Raw genomic sequence first — 16302 nt, 5'->3', positions numbered from 1 at the left:
TTTTCTTTTGCCCTCACTGCTGATTGGAGAGGAGGCATGGCTGTGTGGGGCAGGGCTTGGCGTTGGTGACATGGGGACACCAGCGACATGGGGCGGCTAGAGATGGGGGGTCCCAAAGTGCAGGAAAGAGAGAAGATGTGTTTGGCAGCAACTGTATCATTGCAGGGCTGGTTACTGCCTATGGGAGACAACCACATGGGGCAGAGATAACCCTGATAACCCTGCCTCACTGCAGGGCAGGGGCCCACACAGCCCACTGCCGGTGCTGGGCAGAGGGACAGTAGCTGGGCTGCTTTCTGCTGTGTGATCCCAGCATGTCCTGATGCTGGGGCTGTTCCTCCCCAGGGACAGGACTTGGTTCTGCTCCATGTTGAGCTCCATGAGGCTGCTGTCATCCTTGGGGTTGCTCCCACTGTCACAGTCCCTCTGGAAGGCTGCATGACCCTCCGGTGCATCAGCCACGCTACACAGTTTTGTATCCTCTGCAAACTTGCTGAGGGAACACTCTTCCCCATCATTCAGATCGTTAATGGAGATGTTAAAAAGAACTAGGCTGGGTGCTGACCCCTGGGATAGATGTCTGGTTCCAATCAGCTTTAGTGCCACTGCCACTGTTTCTGGGTTTGGCCCATCAATCCATTTCACTGCCCATCCAGCCCTTATGTCAGCAGCTTCTCTATGAGGATATTCTAGAGGATGGTGTCGAGGCCCCACTGAAGTCAGGGTAGAAAATAGATGTCAGCAGCCCCCCTGCTTTCCTGCACAAGGTCAATCTCCTGTTGGCTGTGCCCCATGTCTGTGCCAGGCACACATCTCACCATTCCTTTCAGCACACAGGAGTTTGGCAGACCCCTCTTGGAAGCAAAGGGCCTTGTCCTCATTCCCCACCAAAGTTTGGTGGGTGCTGTGATCTCCAGCACTGAACAGTGCTGAGGAGGAGCCTCATATTTCTTCCAGTGGCTGAGGCAGAAGTCCTGTCCCCTTTCTCCTGTGTCCCCATTGCCATTACCAGCCCTTACCTCTGAGGCGGAAGCAATAAAATCTTATCGGCTCAGGAGCAAAATAACAAGCATTTCCATCTTCACTGCCTTTTCCAGTGTTTACTTCTGGATAACAAGAGTGGCTGGGTGCCTGCCTTTCTGCAACAACTGCAAAGGTCAGTTCCGTGCTGCTGGGAGGCAGACTTGCTCCCAGCAAATGACGAAGTGAATCATGCGTGGGGCAGATAAGGAGTGAGCAGAACCAAAGGCAAAGGGAAGGGCACAGCCGTGGGGAAGATCCAGCTCAGCACTATGCACAGGTCAGGCCAAGATCTGCATTTGCAGCCTGGCATCCACAGTACACTCTGGTGTCCAGGAAGGCACTGCGGAATAATGATCCCTCTATCCTGTAAGAAAAGAGATGTTGAGATGAGATGATGAGATGCGCTCTGCAGGGACATGGACTACCTTTCTGGCTGTGGATATTCAATTTGCATTTCAACTCCTAGGCCAACAGCTGAGCCCAGGCAGTAGGTTCATAAGGAAAGCCAGCTGGGGCATCACAGAACCATCTGTGCACTCAGACTGGCACAGCTGGCAGGAACCTTCCTTGCTGACCGTGGTCAGACCCAGCACTGGAGGAAGCACCTCGCACCCATCTGCCAGCGCCCATGATGGTCTGCCACTCAGGCCCTGCACAGCCAGGTGGGCTCTCCAAGCTCCAGCCAGTGGGGTGGAGGACAAACCTCTTACAGGATTAATGTTGTGAGGAGGTGGATTGGCCTGGCTGTGGTGTGTAGGCTGATCCCTCGAGGGGATCCTCAGGAAACCTCCTGTGATGCCTGTCTGCATGTCTGGGGACAGTTCTATGAGCCAACCCTTGGTTCTTCAGTGTGGTAGAGGTTACCATTCCTACGTCCACAAAAGCACAAGCAGCGCAACGAGCCCCAAGGCCAAGGCGAGGGTGATGAAGGCGACAGCTGCAGCCCACAAGGAGGGTGTGTGCCCCTTCACCCACACTGGAGCCTCTGCTGGGATCATGTTGGTGAGGTTCAGCATGTAGCCCAGTGTCCAGCCCACGCTGGTGCTTCCCACCTGCCCGAGGAGAAGAGATGCTGAGTTAGCCCAGTGCTGCACGTTCCCACCTGCTGGCCAAGTTCCCTGCTGACCTTTATCTGGAAGAAGATGTTGTTCCAGCTGACCTCGTCGAACTTGTAGGCATCAAGGAGGAGTGTGAGGATGTAATTGGCGTTGGCGCAGTATTTAGGCAGTCGCTCAGGATTCTCTTCAGGGTAATTAGAAGACAGCTGGGAGGAGCATGTTAGAGGAAGAAACGAAGTTATTTGTAGGCAATTTCCAGGTTGGTAAGCAGACACTAGTAGGGGTCCACAGGGCTCCATTTTAGGACCAGTTGTCTTTAATGCTATGATTAATGACCTGGATGCAGGGCATGGCACAGCTCCCAGGGCAGCAGACACGGCCCTAGGTGCTCAGGGGGCACTGGGACACTGCTCTCAGAGGTAGGGTTGGGGTTTGAGTGGTACTTTGTGGGGCCGGGTTGGGCTCGGTGATCCCTGCAGGTCTTGTCCAGCTCTAGTTTCTATAAATTGTGGTGTTTTGGACCAGTCCACATAGGACACCTCCTCTCAGGAAAATCTAATTCCCACGTGAAATAGACATTGGATGGAGGTCCTCTCACTCCACATTGTCCTATCTCAGCCTTATTGTGCGAGGGGCTCCTGCTCTTTGTCCCACGGTGGTGCTACCACATCTCTTGGCCTTATTTGCCCCTTTGGACTCTTCCTCAAAGCGGTGTCAGCCACAACCCTCTCCCAGGGCTCCATCCTCACCTCCGTCGCAGCTTCTGTGATGATTTGACCAACCCCTTTCCCCATGTTGCATGAGCCCCTGAGGGTGGCTGCAGGATTGTCCTGGCTCCTTCCTTGAGCTCTGGGATGACTACGTAGGACACAGCTTAGCAACCTGGCAGAGTCACTGCTCCTCTTCCCCCACCCACTTGCTTTTGAAACTTCCCCATAGCTTCCCATAACAAGAAACATACATCCTCCCAGGTTCTTGCACAGAAATGCTCAATGGTCTCCCTGACGGTGGCCAGTGACTGTCCCTCAGTCAGGTTGAGAAACTTGAAGTTGTAGTAAAAAGCAGAAAAGGCCTGAAAAGCAAGAGGTAGAAATACCAGTGAGTTACAATGAGGGATGCTGTTCTCCCTCCAAGCAACAGAGCCTGCTTGCATAAATGGCTTTCACTGGGACTGTCCCAGCCTTGCCCAACCCCAAGCATCAGTATCCCTGTCCCAGAAGAGATGATGGCTGGGGGTCTCACTAAGCATCTGTTTTATTGGAAGGGTCCCATTTTGGGAGCTGCCTGGAACCCCTGGTGCGCCGTGGGAGACTGGCAGTGTGGGTGCTGCTTGCCCCGCTCTGTTGCAGGGAGGTGACATTGGCACGGGGCTCAGTGGGACACTGCAGCACTGGGGGGACACACAGCTGGGGGGAGGAGGACAGGGTTTGCCTTACAATGAACTGCCCACTGACAGGGGGCTGGTAGATGCCATCGAAAGAGCAGTCCTGGCTCTGCCCACATGCCGAGAAGTTGAAGAGCTTCTTGACAGCAGCCAAACACCCGCTGGCATTGCTCCTGCCTTCCAGGGTCACGTTTCTGTCATCAAGAGGCAGGTGTGGGTCACTCTGGTTGGTGCAGGGGCTGGTGCGGAAGGAAGACAGCGAGATGATTTCCTTGTAGTCTTTGGGGTAGCAAGGGTGTTCAACTAGAGTGCTGGAGGGCGACTCCTGAGAACAGCAAAATCCAATGATTTGCAGGCTGCAGCTTCCTCCAGACCTCTTGCTGGGTATGCTGGGTGGCTTCCTCCCAGGACATAGGTATGCAGGCATCTCCCACCTCTTCAGCAGGGAATGACCTTCACACTTCAATTCTGACCTTGTCTGTCCACAGTTCCACCCAGAGCTTAGCTCTGGTTCTCCCCACATCTTGTCCAGTCCCAAGTGCTACTCCTTTCCACTGAAGCAGTCAAATGCTGCAGCCCCAGCAGGGTCTTCTGGGACGTACAGAACCCTTTCCATCCCAGCTCTTACCTGTCTCCAGTTCCAGCCCCAGCCAGGGACACCAGGAGACCTTCCTGGATGTGCAGCAAGAGCAAATGCTTCTGCTCTCAGGCTGCTCCTCCATGAAGACCTTCTTTCCCTCTGACCTTCCAGAAATGCCCTGAGAAATGTATCTGTTCTCTTTCCTCATGTTCATACAGACATAAAGCAATCGGGGAGCAGCTATCAGAGACTGTACCAATCCCCTCCTTAAAGCATCACTGACAAGGTTGGGTTGCTCAGAGCCTTGTCCCATCAAGTTTAGGATGGAGACTACATAGCATTTCTGGGCCTAATCCAATATTTGTCCACCTTTATTGGGAAGGAAGTTTTCCCTGCACCTGGTCCCATGCTCCTGCTTGTGGAAATGTCACTTTGCTTCTCCAAGAAGAGTCTGATCCTGACATTTCTGCACCCTTCTGTGAGACAGATGCACAAATCCAGACAAACTCTCCCAAGTCTTCCCTTCTGATGCCATGCTCTTCCCCACAACTGCCTACCCAAACCCAGGGAGCCTTTGCCAGTTCTCAGTCTCTCCTGATGCCTCTCTGAATGAGCATTATCTGTTCATATTTTTACTATATTAACAAGAGGGTGCATGGTATCACAAGAATAGAATCTAATTCTCCCGCACCCACCCCAGTTCTCCTCTCACCACAATTAACTCTTTTGCCAGGCGCTTCCACATCTCATTCTGCCCATAGCAGGTGTAGCTGTGAGTGTAGATGTTGTAGTTGTAACCATACAGCGTGAACCTGGAGGTTTCGTTCCAGTTTATAAATGAACCTTTGGGGACAAAGCTGATCTGAGTTGATGCTCCTCCAAGATCCAGCGCCCCAAAACTGTCGTCTGCCTCTGGATGGACCCACATGTGTGCTTTTGGGGAGTACTGTCAAGACAAAGCAGGAGAGGAAGAGGAGTATGGGACTACTGGAATTACTTGCCCTCAGCAAAATTTCACCCCATGTAAGTCAATGGAGGGTTGTTATTAAATTAGGTGGATTAAGGATCTTAGGCTGGCTCTTCGTGTACATGAGGTCCCGTTGTCCCACTGGGAGCAAGGGAACAGGGTGTTTCGCTCCAGCTTCCTTCAGTGTGACAAATGGAACCCAAACTGAGGCCTCCCAGCACCACGTGGACGTGGACATGGACTTTCCCTAGGCAGTGAGGCAAAGCCAGCAGGAGCAAACAGACTGTCCTCATTGGGCTGCATGGTTCCTAAAGGATTCCCATGTCCATGTGGTGCAAAGATGTGCCCCCGTTTTTCTGCAGGAACACCCCCATTCCTGATTTTTCCCGTCTTTCACTGTAAACAAGTCAGAGGAATACTGGCTGCTTCCCTCAGATCACTGCTAGTGACCCTTCCTTCTGTGCTGGCAAAGAAACAAGTGCTTCTCCCCTCCCACCTTGGTAAAGGACTCCAGCAGGTAGTTGATGGTGATCCAACCATAAGCTCCCTCCTCTTCTCCTGTAATGATCTGAGCCCCACAGAAAGCCACAGGATACTCTTGTATGGTTTTAGCAACTTCGGCCAGGACTTGGTCTGCAGCTGAGCTGTTCTGTTCCCTAAGGATTCAAAGGATGGGACCCAGGATGAGACATCACAGTTTCTCTGGGCATCCTCCAGTGCCTCACAGCCCTCATACTGAAGAATTTGTGCCTTATATCTAACTTAAACCGACCTATTTAAAGCCATCACTACACTTTATGACAGAGTCCCTCGCCATCTTTTCTGCATCCTGACCAGCTTCCTCTCAGTGGCAGCCCTTCTCTCCGGAATGTGACTGCACCACTCAGCTTGGTGTCATCCTCAAATGTGCTGAGGGTCACAGGTGACCACTCACATATGACTGGCTGCTGAGCTCAGGAGGTTCTGCCAGGACAGGGCCAGAATGTCTTCAGACCTCTGAGTGGGGCAGAGTGTGGGTCTGTGGGCTGTGCTCAGTCTCTGAAGCAAGTAACCCCCAGGGTATGACCCAGCTCCTCCACAGAGAAGGGATCACATTAACAAGGCACTGAAATAATGTTAGAAATGTGTAACCATAAAACCAAGAGCCATGAAATGAAAGCTGACATTTGAAGAGAATTAATACTAGATGGGGAAAGGCCAGGTCCTGCAGCACCTCTTTGCCTCCTGCCTCTGCCCTGCCCTCCCACCATCACATCTTGGCAGACACAGGACCCTTCTGGGCTGTAGGGTCCCAGGCAGCCTCCCTGACCCCAGAGCAGCTCAGCCACCCTGGAGCCAGCTTTGTCTCCTGCCTAGGGTTGGCTCAGGGCAGCAGGAGAACTGAGAGCACTTGGCAGCCCAGCCAGGATGCAGCGCCCTGCCAGCCCCACACCCCACAGCTGTACCTCAGTAGTCTCATGCCTGCTGTTGCTCCAAAGTAAACTGAGACATCCCTCTGCTTTGCAGCAGGAACAACTTTCAGGGCTTCTTCCAGGCACTCTCTTAGGGAATCACCAGCTTTTGAGGGATCGTTGGCATAGCTTGTTATGCCTGGCCCTGGAAGAGAATCAGGCTGGGACAGGCTAATGAGGAACAGACAAAGGATGGGAAGACACGGGGCAGTGAGATCTGTCACCTCTTAGCAAGAATGGGCTCTTTATCAGGGTCCCCCTGTCCTGCAGGACCTGGCTCACAGATCTCCCCCTCTGCAGGCTGGCCCACTGTACCTACAGTCCTAGCCGAGCCCTGTGCAGGTGTGTAACTCTCATCCACGTTTCATCACCGCTATTAGACAGGTTTGGGCTCTCTGCACCCACCCATCACGAGGCAGGCTATTCTTCCTAATCCCTTTCCTCCCCATTAAGAAGTCCCTTGTGCAGTGTCAGTGCCATACCATGATGGTGAGGCTTTGCCCATGCTTGCATCCTCTTTAGATGCCAGAACAGGAGCACAGAGAGCACAGAGGCAAAGCAGAGCCCAAGAAGTTGAAAGCAGAAGCAATGGGACCTGCCACCTCCAAACAGGAGTGAGTGAACCAAAGCATCAGCCAGAAAGGGCAAGAGCTATCTGAGGGTCCCCACCACAACCCCCTAGATGCACTGTTTCAGGATGAGACCTTCCCCCTCAGAACAACTTGTGCAGTACAAAGTGGAGGATGAAATTCAGAGGAAGCCAAGACACTTCAGTCCCACTAAATGTTTGGTCTTGTGCAGCATGGGCAGGCCAAGGAGAGGGAGGCCAGGTCAACCCACCCACCACGCAAGCCCTTGCCCAGGCAATACTGACCCTGGACGTCACAGGAAAAGGTCTGGCTGACCACACCGGTGTTGTTCTGCTTGTCCGAGTCCCACTCGTAGACAAACAGAGAGGTGTGGGATGAGCCTGCATCAAACACCATCCCGTACTGGAAGGAACAACCAAGACATCACGCTGGCGGGAGGAGCAGCCTGGCCACGGCCTTGCCAGGTTCATCAGCCCAGGGCGTGCCTCAAAAGCAGCTCTGTGAGGTAGGGCTGTGTGCACCGGGCAGAGCGCAGCGGTAATAGGATACATCCTATCTACACACAGCCTCAGCACAGGCACTTATCACAGCAGCTGAGAGACTTTTAGCTCCTTCTGCTCAGGGCCGTTCAATAATGCCAGCTCACTCAAGCATTTGCTTGGTGGTTTCCTCATGCTTTCTTATTTTCTTTATTGGTTGAATACCTCTCGTGTCTGCACCAGCCCCACCCCTGGGCCAGCAGCTCCCCATCTCAGCACTCCCTGCTCCCCAGCCTGGCAGAGCCCCACGCAGCTCGTGAGCAGCCAGCTGCACCACCAGCCCCCTACAACCCTCCACCTCCACTCAATATGGGAACCCAGCCCCCGCTGCACCTGGCAACCAGGTGGGGTGCCAGGCTGCACAGGAGGAGCTGCAGTGTAGTGCTGCTGTGAGAGCAGCCGGGATGGAGCCCGGGGAGCTGCAGGGACAAAGGCCACGTGGAGGTGCGTCGTGCTGCAGCGCAGAGGGAGCGGGCAGAACTCTGCCCTACCTACATGTGAGTGTGCAGTGGGTTTCAGAAAAGGCTTTTCTCTGCTGCTCAGGCTGTATTAACCAGGAATGGAAGTGAAACACCCACCTGCAACATTGCAGGTCCCAGCAACTCCGTCGGCCCCAACCCCAAAGACAAGCCATTGGTTCTCACCTGCCCGGTGCTGCTCTGGGACCCTTTTTTGGCTCACCTGGACTGTGGGTGGCAGAGTGACATCTTCAACCCTCACCAGGCTGAGGATGAGGGCGATGATGGACAGTGTGACCAGCAGCCCGAGGAGGGCAGTGGTGAAGAGCTTCTTGTTAATGAACATCACAGGAAGGCACCTGCAAACCCAAACAGAGGTACAAGGGGGGTGGGTGGGCACGGCTGGCTGGGAGAAGCGCTGGTCAACAGGAACTGCAAAGAGAGCATCCTCAAAACTCTCCCCAGACTGATGCTATCACAGGCACAAAGGTCCTCAGTGGATAATGAAATTTTTCCTGAGAGCAGCAGTATCAGGATAAAAGTGTGGGGCTGTGGATAGAGGGACAGGTCCCCAGCAGCCTGGCACAACCGTGGTAGGGACAAGTGATCCTCTATTCCCCACAGCCCCTCCTGCTCAGCTCATGGCTATGGGAAGGGATCAGGTGTGGCAGAAGCACAAAAACACTGTGCCAAACAGAGGGGGACATGGGAAATCACAACAAAACTCACTGAGAGGTATTGCAGAAAAGGGCAGTGATGCCATTGCACAATCTGTGTGTTCAGCTCACCTGTGGCTCCGGAGCTGCTGTGTGTCCTCACCACGGCTCAGGGCTCCTCCGCTGCCCAGCTGGGGCTCTGTTTATGTCCTTTGGAAGTGGACACTGCTTGAAGGTCGTCTCCCCATTATTTTACCTCAAACTTCATCAGAAAGTTAGAGAAAACTCTTGATTGATTAACGTGTATTTATGACTCGGCTCCTGCATTTTTCTGACACCTTACCCTTGCCCAGTAGGTTCCTCCTCCTCATTTGAATGGAATCATGCATGAGAGTCCTGCAGCAGCTGGGTCACACCTTGGCTTTGATCATGGTTAACTCTTACTCCTCCGCTCTCCTCTCATGCATACACTTCTGTTCTCTCTTCCCTCTCACCAGTCCTAACACTTCCATTTTGAGCTTCAGCAGGGCAAAGAGGTGAGAGAGATGTTTCCAGTCTGCCCTGGATCACACAGAGCGGAGGCAACTCGACCGGAGGTTTTACTGTGATGGAACAGGAGGGTGGTCCTGATGGGGGTCTCAGCATTGTTCCCTAATCTTTGCCGGGGGGTGCAGAGTAGGACATCAGCATGGCCCAGCTGGGGCAGCCAGCCATTCCCTGCATATGACCCAGCTGTCATGGGGCTGGTTGCGGTGGAAAGATGTACTTTCTGGCTGCCTTATCTCAGCTGAGTCAAACACAGAGATGCTGGCAGGGAGGAGCTCTTGTTGCACTGTCTGACCTTCCTGGAGCACTCTGCCCTATGGCTGTGTGCTCCAGCTTAACCCCCTGTGAAATCAGGGGCTCAGCCACCCCTGAACTCTCTGTCTGCAGCACAGACTGCCCAGCCTGTCACCATGGTGTCCCTCACATTGCCACGTGCTGCTGAGGGAGACCTGGAGCCCAGACTGTGGCACCACTCCACTCCCACCTCCACCCATCACACAACCTTCGGACCCAAGTTGGTTGCTTCACTGGATGAGAATGGATGAGTGTCCTCTCCCTCCCTGGGTCTGAAGATTTCCTGCTGTCTGTGCAGCAGCCAGGACGGGGCTTTCTGAGAAGCGGGGCCCCATCTCCAGGCTGGATCGGGGGCAATGACCAGCCGAGATCCCTCACACATCCACCTTTCCCCTAGGAGGAAATATGGATGAGTCTTGCGAGGAACTGTGGAGGAGTGAAGGCAGGAGAACCAGTTCCCCTGCACTGTCCCTGAGCAAACAGCCTGCCTGGTGCCGGGGGCTGGCAGGGCTGGGGCAGGGCTGCAGTGGGCACATGGCTCTGGGAAGGTACAGGGCAGGGCAGAGGCTTTGCTGGGAGTGGGAACGCTGTCTGTAAACAGCTCAGATAGAAAATCTTGAGGCAAGTCACAGGGAAGGGCTTAGTGATCTTGTTGACACAACTCTCCTCGCAGATACATCTGGAACAGGAGAGAGTGGGGTGCAGGGGTGAACTGGAGGCCACGTGCAGTAGATCCCTTCCCAAACCTGCATCATGTCCTTAGCGTGCAGTTTTGCTTCCTTTCTTAGTGCCTCCTTTCTTAGTAGGCTTGCTTCCACCCTGGATAATCAAATCAGATAATTAACTCTAGGTTGAGCACCAGCCCCATCTCTTCTCAGGAGGCACAAGGCTGGTTCCCCCAACGTCTGCCCATGTGCACTTTCTCATGGGTGTCACTGTCCCAGCTGGGCTCTGGGAGGCGATAGCAGCCCTGACTCCATGCCAGAGAGTGATGCCACTTGAGGGAGTGGTCTATAAAAGCATGGGCAGGGGCTGCACACTTAGCCGTGGGTGCTGAGTCCTGATTCTGGTGAGCCCCGGCCCTGTTTGCCATCAGGGATGTGCTGTGATGGAGTGGAAAGTGGTGTTTGCTCGTAACTTCAAAAGTGACCCAACAGCCCCATTCTTCCAACTGTAGACTGACAAATCTGCTTTTAGCAGGAGGCACGGCCAGAGTACATGCACACACCTATTTGATCTGCTCTTGAGGGCCATGTCTTTGTCCCCAGGCCTTCACGTGACTCTGAGACCCAGAAGGAAGTCACGGATCAGCAGGAGGCTCTGTGCAGCCCAGCACCTGCCCACAGCTGCTACGTGTGTGCAGGCAGTGCCAGTGCCTGGTGCCCTTATTCCAGCAGGACTGCTGGAGCTGGAGACATTCAGAACTGCCCAAGGGATGTGCGCCCCCATACTCCTACAGTTCTTGGAGGGTAAACAGCACGTCAGACCTTTCCTCCCTGTGCTCTTTCCACACGTGCCCTGATGGCTCTGACTGCACAGCCCCACACATAGCCCACAGACCGGCTCACAACCGAAGTCCTGTTCTCTGGGCTTCCCTCCCACTGGCCACTACTTTTTCCACAACCCAAGCCCTGAATTAGCCAAAGCCGAACAAGAGCATCATAACATCGAGATCTCCTTGCAGAGCTGCTCTGTGCAATCAGGAGGGCCATAGGGAAGAGGTAGAAGGTGGAACAGTGACGTGGTGGAGGTTTCCCTCTGCAAGGCTGGAGGCTGCAGGAGATCAGGAAGCCCCTGTGCTCTGGGAGGTGCCTGTAAGTACTGCTGTAAGGCTGTGTGCTCCAACTCCTGGCAGCCAAGCTTATTCTCACACAAACTACTGAAGACCATCGTGCAGGCTTCTTGGGACCACTTCTCTGATACAAAATGCAGTTGCAAAATCCAACAAAAATGAGGCTGCAGGACTCTCTTATCTCTAAAGGGACTGTCACCCATAAGAAAAGGATGCCAGCTTATGTTCACATGGTTTCTTGACAAACTGAGATGAAGCACTGCTTATTTCTTCATTTTCTAGGTGTTCTCTGATCACTTTGTGCCAGTGCTCCCAGCAGTTTGGAGCTGAGCCACCAGGGCTGCAATTTGCTGTCATCTACACAGAGGTATGACACATCCTCTGCACAGGAGCTTATTGAACACAAAACAAAGCTTAATTATGGGAATACAGGATGAGCTGGGAAGCCCATCAGCACATCATAGAATTCCCACTCCTGACACCCATGTGTTGTCTCTACCTCCTGCACACACAGTAAACCAGTGAGCTCCTTTCTGATCTTGGTGTCTCACTCTCCGTAGCCCTCTGAAAGAGTGTCCACATCCCTGGTTTCCTTCCACGCGTGTCTTGCCCACAGTCCCCCACCACTTTGCAGCAAAGAGGCCGGCACAGTGAGTGGGATGAAAGGGGTGTGGGTGCTGTGGAGGTGGGGAGCACCAAGGAGTGACATTGCCCTCTATGCTGGTGATAAGCATCCAAGGACTGGATGGGTCTGCCCTACAGACAGCATCTGGGATGCGCAGCGAGTCTGGCAGGGGCAGTGAGAGGGGGAAGCACACCAGTGAAGGGCTTCTTTTTGAGCAACGGATGGTTCTTACTTAAGCTGTATTTCCCTTGCACGTGTGGAAATGAATGGCTGAAAGAAAGAAATCATCCAGGCTTGCTGCCAGGGTTACTAATCCTCTGCACTGAACATTGCAAAAAGCTGGTGAGTTTCAAGCACAGAGAGCAGCTGATGGAGATGAGTCAGTAAAGGCTCTGCCCCACTCACAAACCTCAGTCTCTAGGGTTTGAAGAGATGAGGCAGCCCAGCCACGAGCCCCGGGTGGCAGTGCACACCGCAATGTGCCGCATGGCTTGGCACCACAGCTGCAGCCCAGCTGGGAGGCAGATGTCAGAAGTGTGCTTACTGGAGATGAAGTGGAGATATTTGAGATGATTGTGCCCAGCCTCAAAGTCCAACTAAAATTTGGCCTTTTCTTACCTTTCCCTCAGCAAACCCAGCAGTCAGTGGCTGCTCCCAGTTAGGGCTTGCAAGACTTGGGTTTACTTGAGGGCAGCTCCAGACATCTACACATGACAGAATGGCTCTGGAAAACACAGCCCATATCCAGGGCCTGGGGCTCCCACCATGGCAATAGCACCAGTGGTGCCACCTGGTCCAGGTTCTCTACATCTCCCACATCATTTTCCTCAGACAGCCCATGTGTGCTTGCTCACATGGCACATCTGCTTCCACCAACTTGGGGCAAAGCAGGATGCTGTCCAAACCACAGCCCAAGCATCCTTCCAGAGGCGCAGCTCCCAGCTCCTGACTCCCAGCACACTGCCATGTGAAAGCCACAGCCATGTTGAGAAGGCTCTCAGGTGTTCCCATATCAAAATACAGTTGGATGCTGCTGGGACCAAGTCATCACAGCTGTCTGCTTTGGGATCCTTCATGTCCCTGTGGTATCTCAGGTCATACTGGACACTTGTTCCTCCCATATATGAAGCCTGGTCAGGGTGTCCTGGCCTGGGCTATGCTCTGAAGGAATGATACAGACAGGGCAAAACCAGACTGGTCTCCCTCCAGCATGGTCACCCCCACACAAAGCTATCTATCCAAGGGCTGCTCCTGTTGCAGAGGGAGTGCTGGGACACAGAGAGGGGTGACAGCCAGTTGTGGGGCCGTCCCTGCCACAGGCTCAACCCCAGCACGGGGGGATGCTCCCAGGAGCATTCACAGCTCATATCACCCCAACCACATTGGTTCAGTGAGAAGTTTTGCTGCAGGACTTGTGTTCCTGAGCATGAAGCGATTCCCAGGAAGCAGCCTGGCTGCTCCAGGTGCCAGAACACCACAACCTCCCCACCGTGTATGCAGTCCTCATGCCCTCCCTGAGGGCAGCACCCACATTTCCATGCCACCCCTGTGTCCCCAAACGCACCTGAGAGCTTGCCTGGCCTTGGAGAACAGAGCTGGGGGTGCACGAAATGCAGGATGAGCCGCATGCAGGTGGATGTGGCATCATCCCGTGTCACACCCCACAGCCTGGTGACATAGTCAGGTTGGGTCTGATGGGGCTGAGCAAGCCCCACAACTGCTCAGTGCCAGGAGCTGCCCCATGTCACAGCGAGGCTGTGGGATACCATCATCTCTCTGATCTTCTCGTGGTGTGCCCCTTTCCTGTGTTAATTAGCTGGGTGGGTGGGGAGCGCCAGCAGCCCAAAGGCATCCATCCATCCCCAAAGGACTCAGTGAGCGTCCTCTCCTGACTCAGAGATTCCTCCTGCTTCCCACTCTTCTCCATCCCCATGTCCCACCATGTCCTTCCCCCTCTGTGTCCTTCACACTTCAGCAGACCCTGGCAGTGCCACCACCCATGCCAGCCCTGTCCCACCCTCACCACACCACCCCCAGTCCTCACCCCAGCCCCATGTGAAGAAGTCAGTGAGGTGACACAGTGCCTGTGGACCATGACTTGTGGCTTTGTGGGTGCAACCGCAGCATGGGGACTCCAAGAGTGGGGATGAACTTGTCGTGCAAGCAGGGAGAGGACAAGAAACAGCTCCTGCTTCTTCCCAGGTGCTGTGACCTTGGGGCACCATAACGTGACGCAAGTGAGCAACAGTTGGCTCCAAGTGGACTGACTCAAGGTAAGCTTGGGAACAGCATGGCCTCACCTGGCTGGCACCAAGCCCTGGAAAACCACTTCAAAGGAGATGCAGAAGCAGAGGAGCCAGCTCCCCACATCCGAGTGCCGGCGCCACCTAAAGGTTCAAAAGGACAAAGCTAAATGGGCGCTCCTGTCCTCTACTTGCAGTGATCCAAGGCTAGCACAAGCCACTTAGAGTCACTGGGGACACCCAGTCCAGAAGCAGGTCACAGCACACGGCCCAGCCTGAGGTGCCAGCTGAGGGATCCTGCTCGACTGACACTGGTTCTGCCACTGCCTCTCTGTGACAGCCCGGATGAGCAAGCACCAGCATGCAGGGACAACCTTCATCACCAGTGGAAATTCCCTCCTTGTGCACAAGGGAGAAAAGCAGCTCACTAGGGAGAAAAGCAGCAGCCATCTGTCTCATTGCCATCAGAGCATCTCCCAGGGCTGGGAGAGGTCTGCCCTGTACTCACAGGGCACTGCCAATGTCCCAACAGGCAGTAGTTGCCTTTGACCATGCCCCAAATGCCAACCCCTGCCTGGAACCACTCAGTCTCACCTGGCTGCTGGGGAAGAAAAGGTTTAAGCCACCACGGTGCTCCTCTCTATCTGCCCACTGATGCCTTGCTAGCAATGGCCAGACCTGTTGGACAGCCTGAACTGAGCTTGGTGAGAGCCAGAAGGGCAAGGGCTCAGCAGCAGCCTGGGGGCCTCTCCTTTGGCTACAGGCAAAGGAGAGAAGGGGAGCCCAGGGTCCAGAAGATGTGGCTGGGATGGAGAAGCAGCACATCCCCTCTCCCACTAGTCAGCCCATGAGCACTTTGCTGGCACCTCAGGTATGCATCTCCTTGGTGGGATTCACTTCCCACCCTCCCAGATAGGAAGTGGCACTGGCACTGCTGCCCAGAGAAACTGTGGGTGCCCTATTCTTGGAAGTGCCCAGGCAGTGAATGGGGCCCTGGGCAGCCTGAGCTGGTGGGGGACAACAAACCCACGGCAGGAGTGGGGCTGGGGGGCTGTAAGGTCACTTCTACCCAAGCCATTCTGTGATTCCCCAGCATCCCAGCTCCCTCTGCTCAGTCTGACCACACAGCTCGCTCACCACAAGCACACTCACCAGCAGCACAGCAGAGTGAGAGAAATATGCCAGGAGCAGTCGAAACCAACACTAATCACTCCCTTGTACACATTCAGTCAGTTCCTTCTTCTACCTGGCCCTGCAACACCGCACTTAGCTCAGCAGCAACCCCTTCTCTCACTGCGTGGGTACTGGTGACCGCAGGCAGGCACAGCTCCCCCATGCCCTTTAACTGCTCATTACACTGCAGATGCAGACACCTGTCTGTAGCCCAGCCATGTGTTTGGTTGGTGCCATCCGTCCTCATCGCTGCGTGTGGATGCCGCCACGTCTGCACGTCCTCAGCAGCCCCAGGCAGCCCAGGAGGGTTTGTACCACCAACATGGCCCAGGACCTGAATCCTCATCACACATATGGGGACGTTGGCAGCAGTAACGCCACAAGGTGGCTCTCACATCTGGCTTGGTGTCACATTAACTCAGAAGACACAAAGAACATCATCCTTCATCGTGAATGAGAGCACTGTGGGAGCAGCAAATGGCTTTTCACACCTCCAGTATACTTACTAGCCTTTGTCTAAACTTGACGTATATTCAGTACATATTATCAACCTATTATCTGAGTTATCTGTTATCTCCAGCGATTGCAGCTAAAAAGCAAAAGAATCAATGGGAGCTTCAGCGTTTCACTGAAATACTAGATTATTAAGATTAATTACTTAGATTTATGCTCTTGGCCAACACTTGTTTACCTGTTTGCCTTGTTGTGCCTGTTTACTTGTTTGCCACGCTTCCTAGCCTATGTGCCCACATCTGCTCACAAGGACAGCACACAGGTCCTCATATCCCAGCTTCCAGGCACGAACAGCCCTTGGGAAGGGTGATTTATCACTGCCCTTTCCTCCAAGTTCTCCTCTGTGCAAATTCTCTCCTTGAAGCCTGCAGTTTCTGCCATTAATCAACATGGTAATGTCCTGTGTGCTC

General features: G+C 54.0%; 1 protein-coding gene and 1 long non-coding RNA gene across 3 annotated transcripts; one reads left to right on the top strand and one right to left on the bottom strand.

Moving 5' to 3' along the window:
* Window positions 1-1072: 1072 nt before the first annotated feature.
* On the bottom strand, window positions 1073-9410 carry LOC122169560 (ectonucleoside triphosphate diphosphohydrolase 8-like). Of its 2 annotated transcripts, XM_042835813.1 has the most exons (11): window positions 8839-9410; window positions 8274-8409; window positions 7338-7455; window positions 6458-6608; window positions 5509-5668; window positions 4758-4991; window positions 3518-3790; window positions 3043-3153; window positions 2150-2287; window positions 1888-2075; window positions 1073-1387 (listed from the first exon to the last, which is right to left on the bottom strand). In XM_042835813.1, the coding sequence occupies exons 2-10, from the start codon at window positions 8394-8396 to the stop codon at window positions 1893-1895; spliced, it is 1491 nt and encodes a 496-aa protein (XP_042691747.1). In that variant the 5' UTR covers window positions 8397-8409; window positions 8839-9410; the 3' UTR covers window positions 1073-1387; window positions 1888-1892. The 2 variants fall into 2 exon arrangements, with proteins under 2 accessions (XP_042691747.1, XP_042691748.1); XM_042835814.1 differs by lacking the exon at window positions 3518-3790.
* LOC122169561 lies at window positions 8451-11875 on the top strand. The gene is made up of 2 exons (XR_006171579.1): window positions 8451-11360; window positions 11621-11875. It is a non-coding gene; the product is annotated as an uncharacterized LOC122169561 (long non-coding RNA).
* Window positions 11876-16302: the final 4427 nt, after the last annotated feature.

Source organism: Centrocercus urophasianus, unplaced genomic scaffold (genome assembly GCF_019232065.1).
Source record: "Centrocercus urophasianus isolate 14NV4802_14NV808 unplaced genomic scaffold, USGS_Curo_1.0 seq_55, whole genome shotgun sequence".
Taxonomy (NCBI): Eukaryota; Metazoa; Chordata; class Aves; order Galliformes; family Phasianidae; genus Centrocercus; species Centrocercus urophasianus.
Note: the sequence above shows the minus strand (reverse complement) of the source record. Positions and strands in the feature narration are given on the sequence as shown.

What these genes read in the sequence shown, in the direction of transcription:
- LOC122169560 (XM_042835813.1), bottom strand. Translation starts at nt 8,396, where the DNA reads ATGTTCATTAACAAGAAGCTCTTCACCACTGCCCTCCTCGGGCTGCTG. An exon ending in CTTTTCCTGTGACGTCCAGG is followed by an intron (nt 6,609 to 7,337) that starts GTCAGTATTGCC and finishes ATTCTCTTCCAG; the next exon opens with GGCCAGGCATAACAAGCTAT. An exon ending in GTGCAAGAACCTGGGAGGAT is followed by an intron (nt 2,288 to 3,042) that starts GTATGTTTCTTG and finishes TGCTCCTCCCAG; the next exon opens with CTGTCTTCTAATTACCCTGA.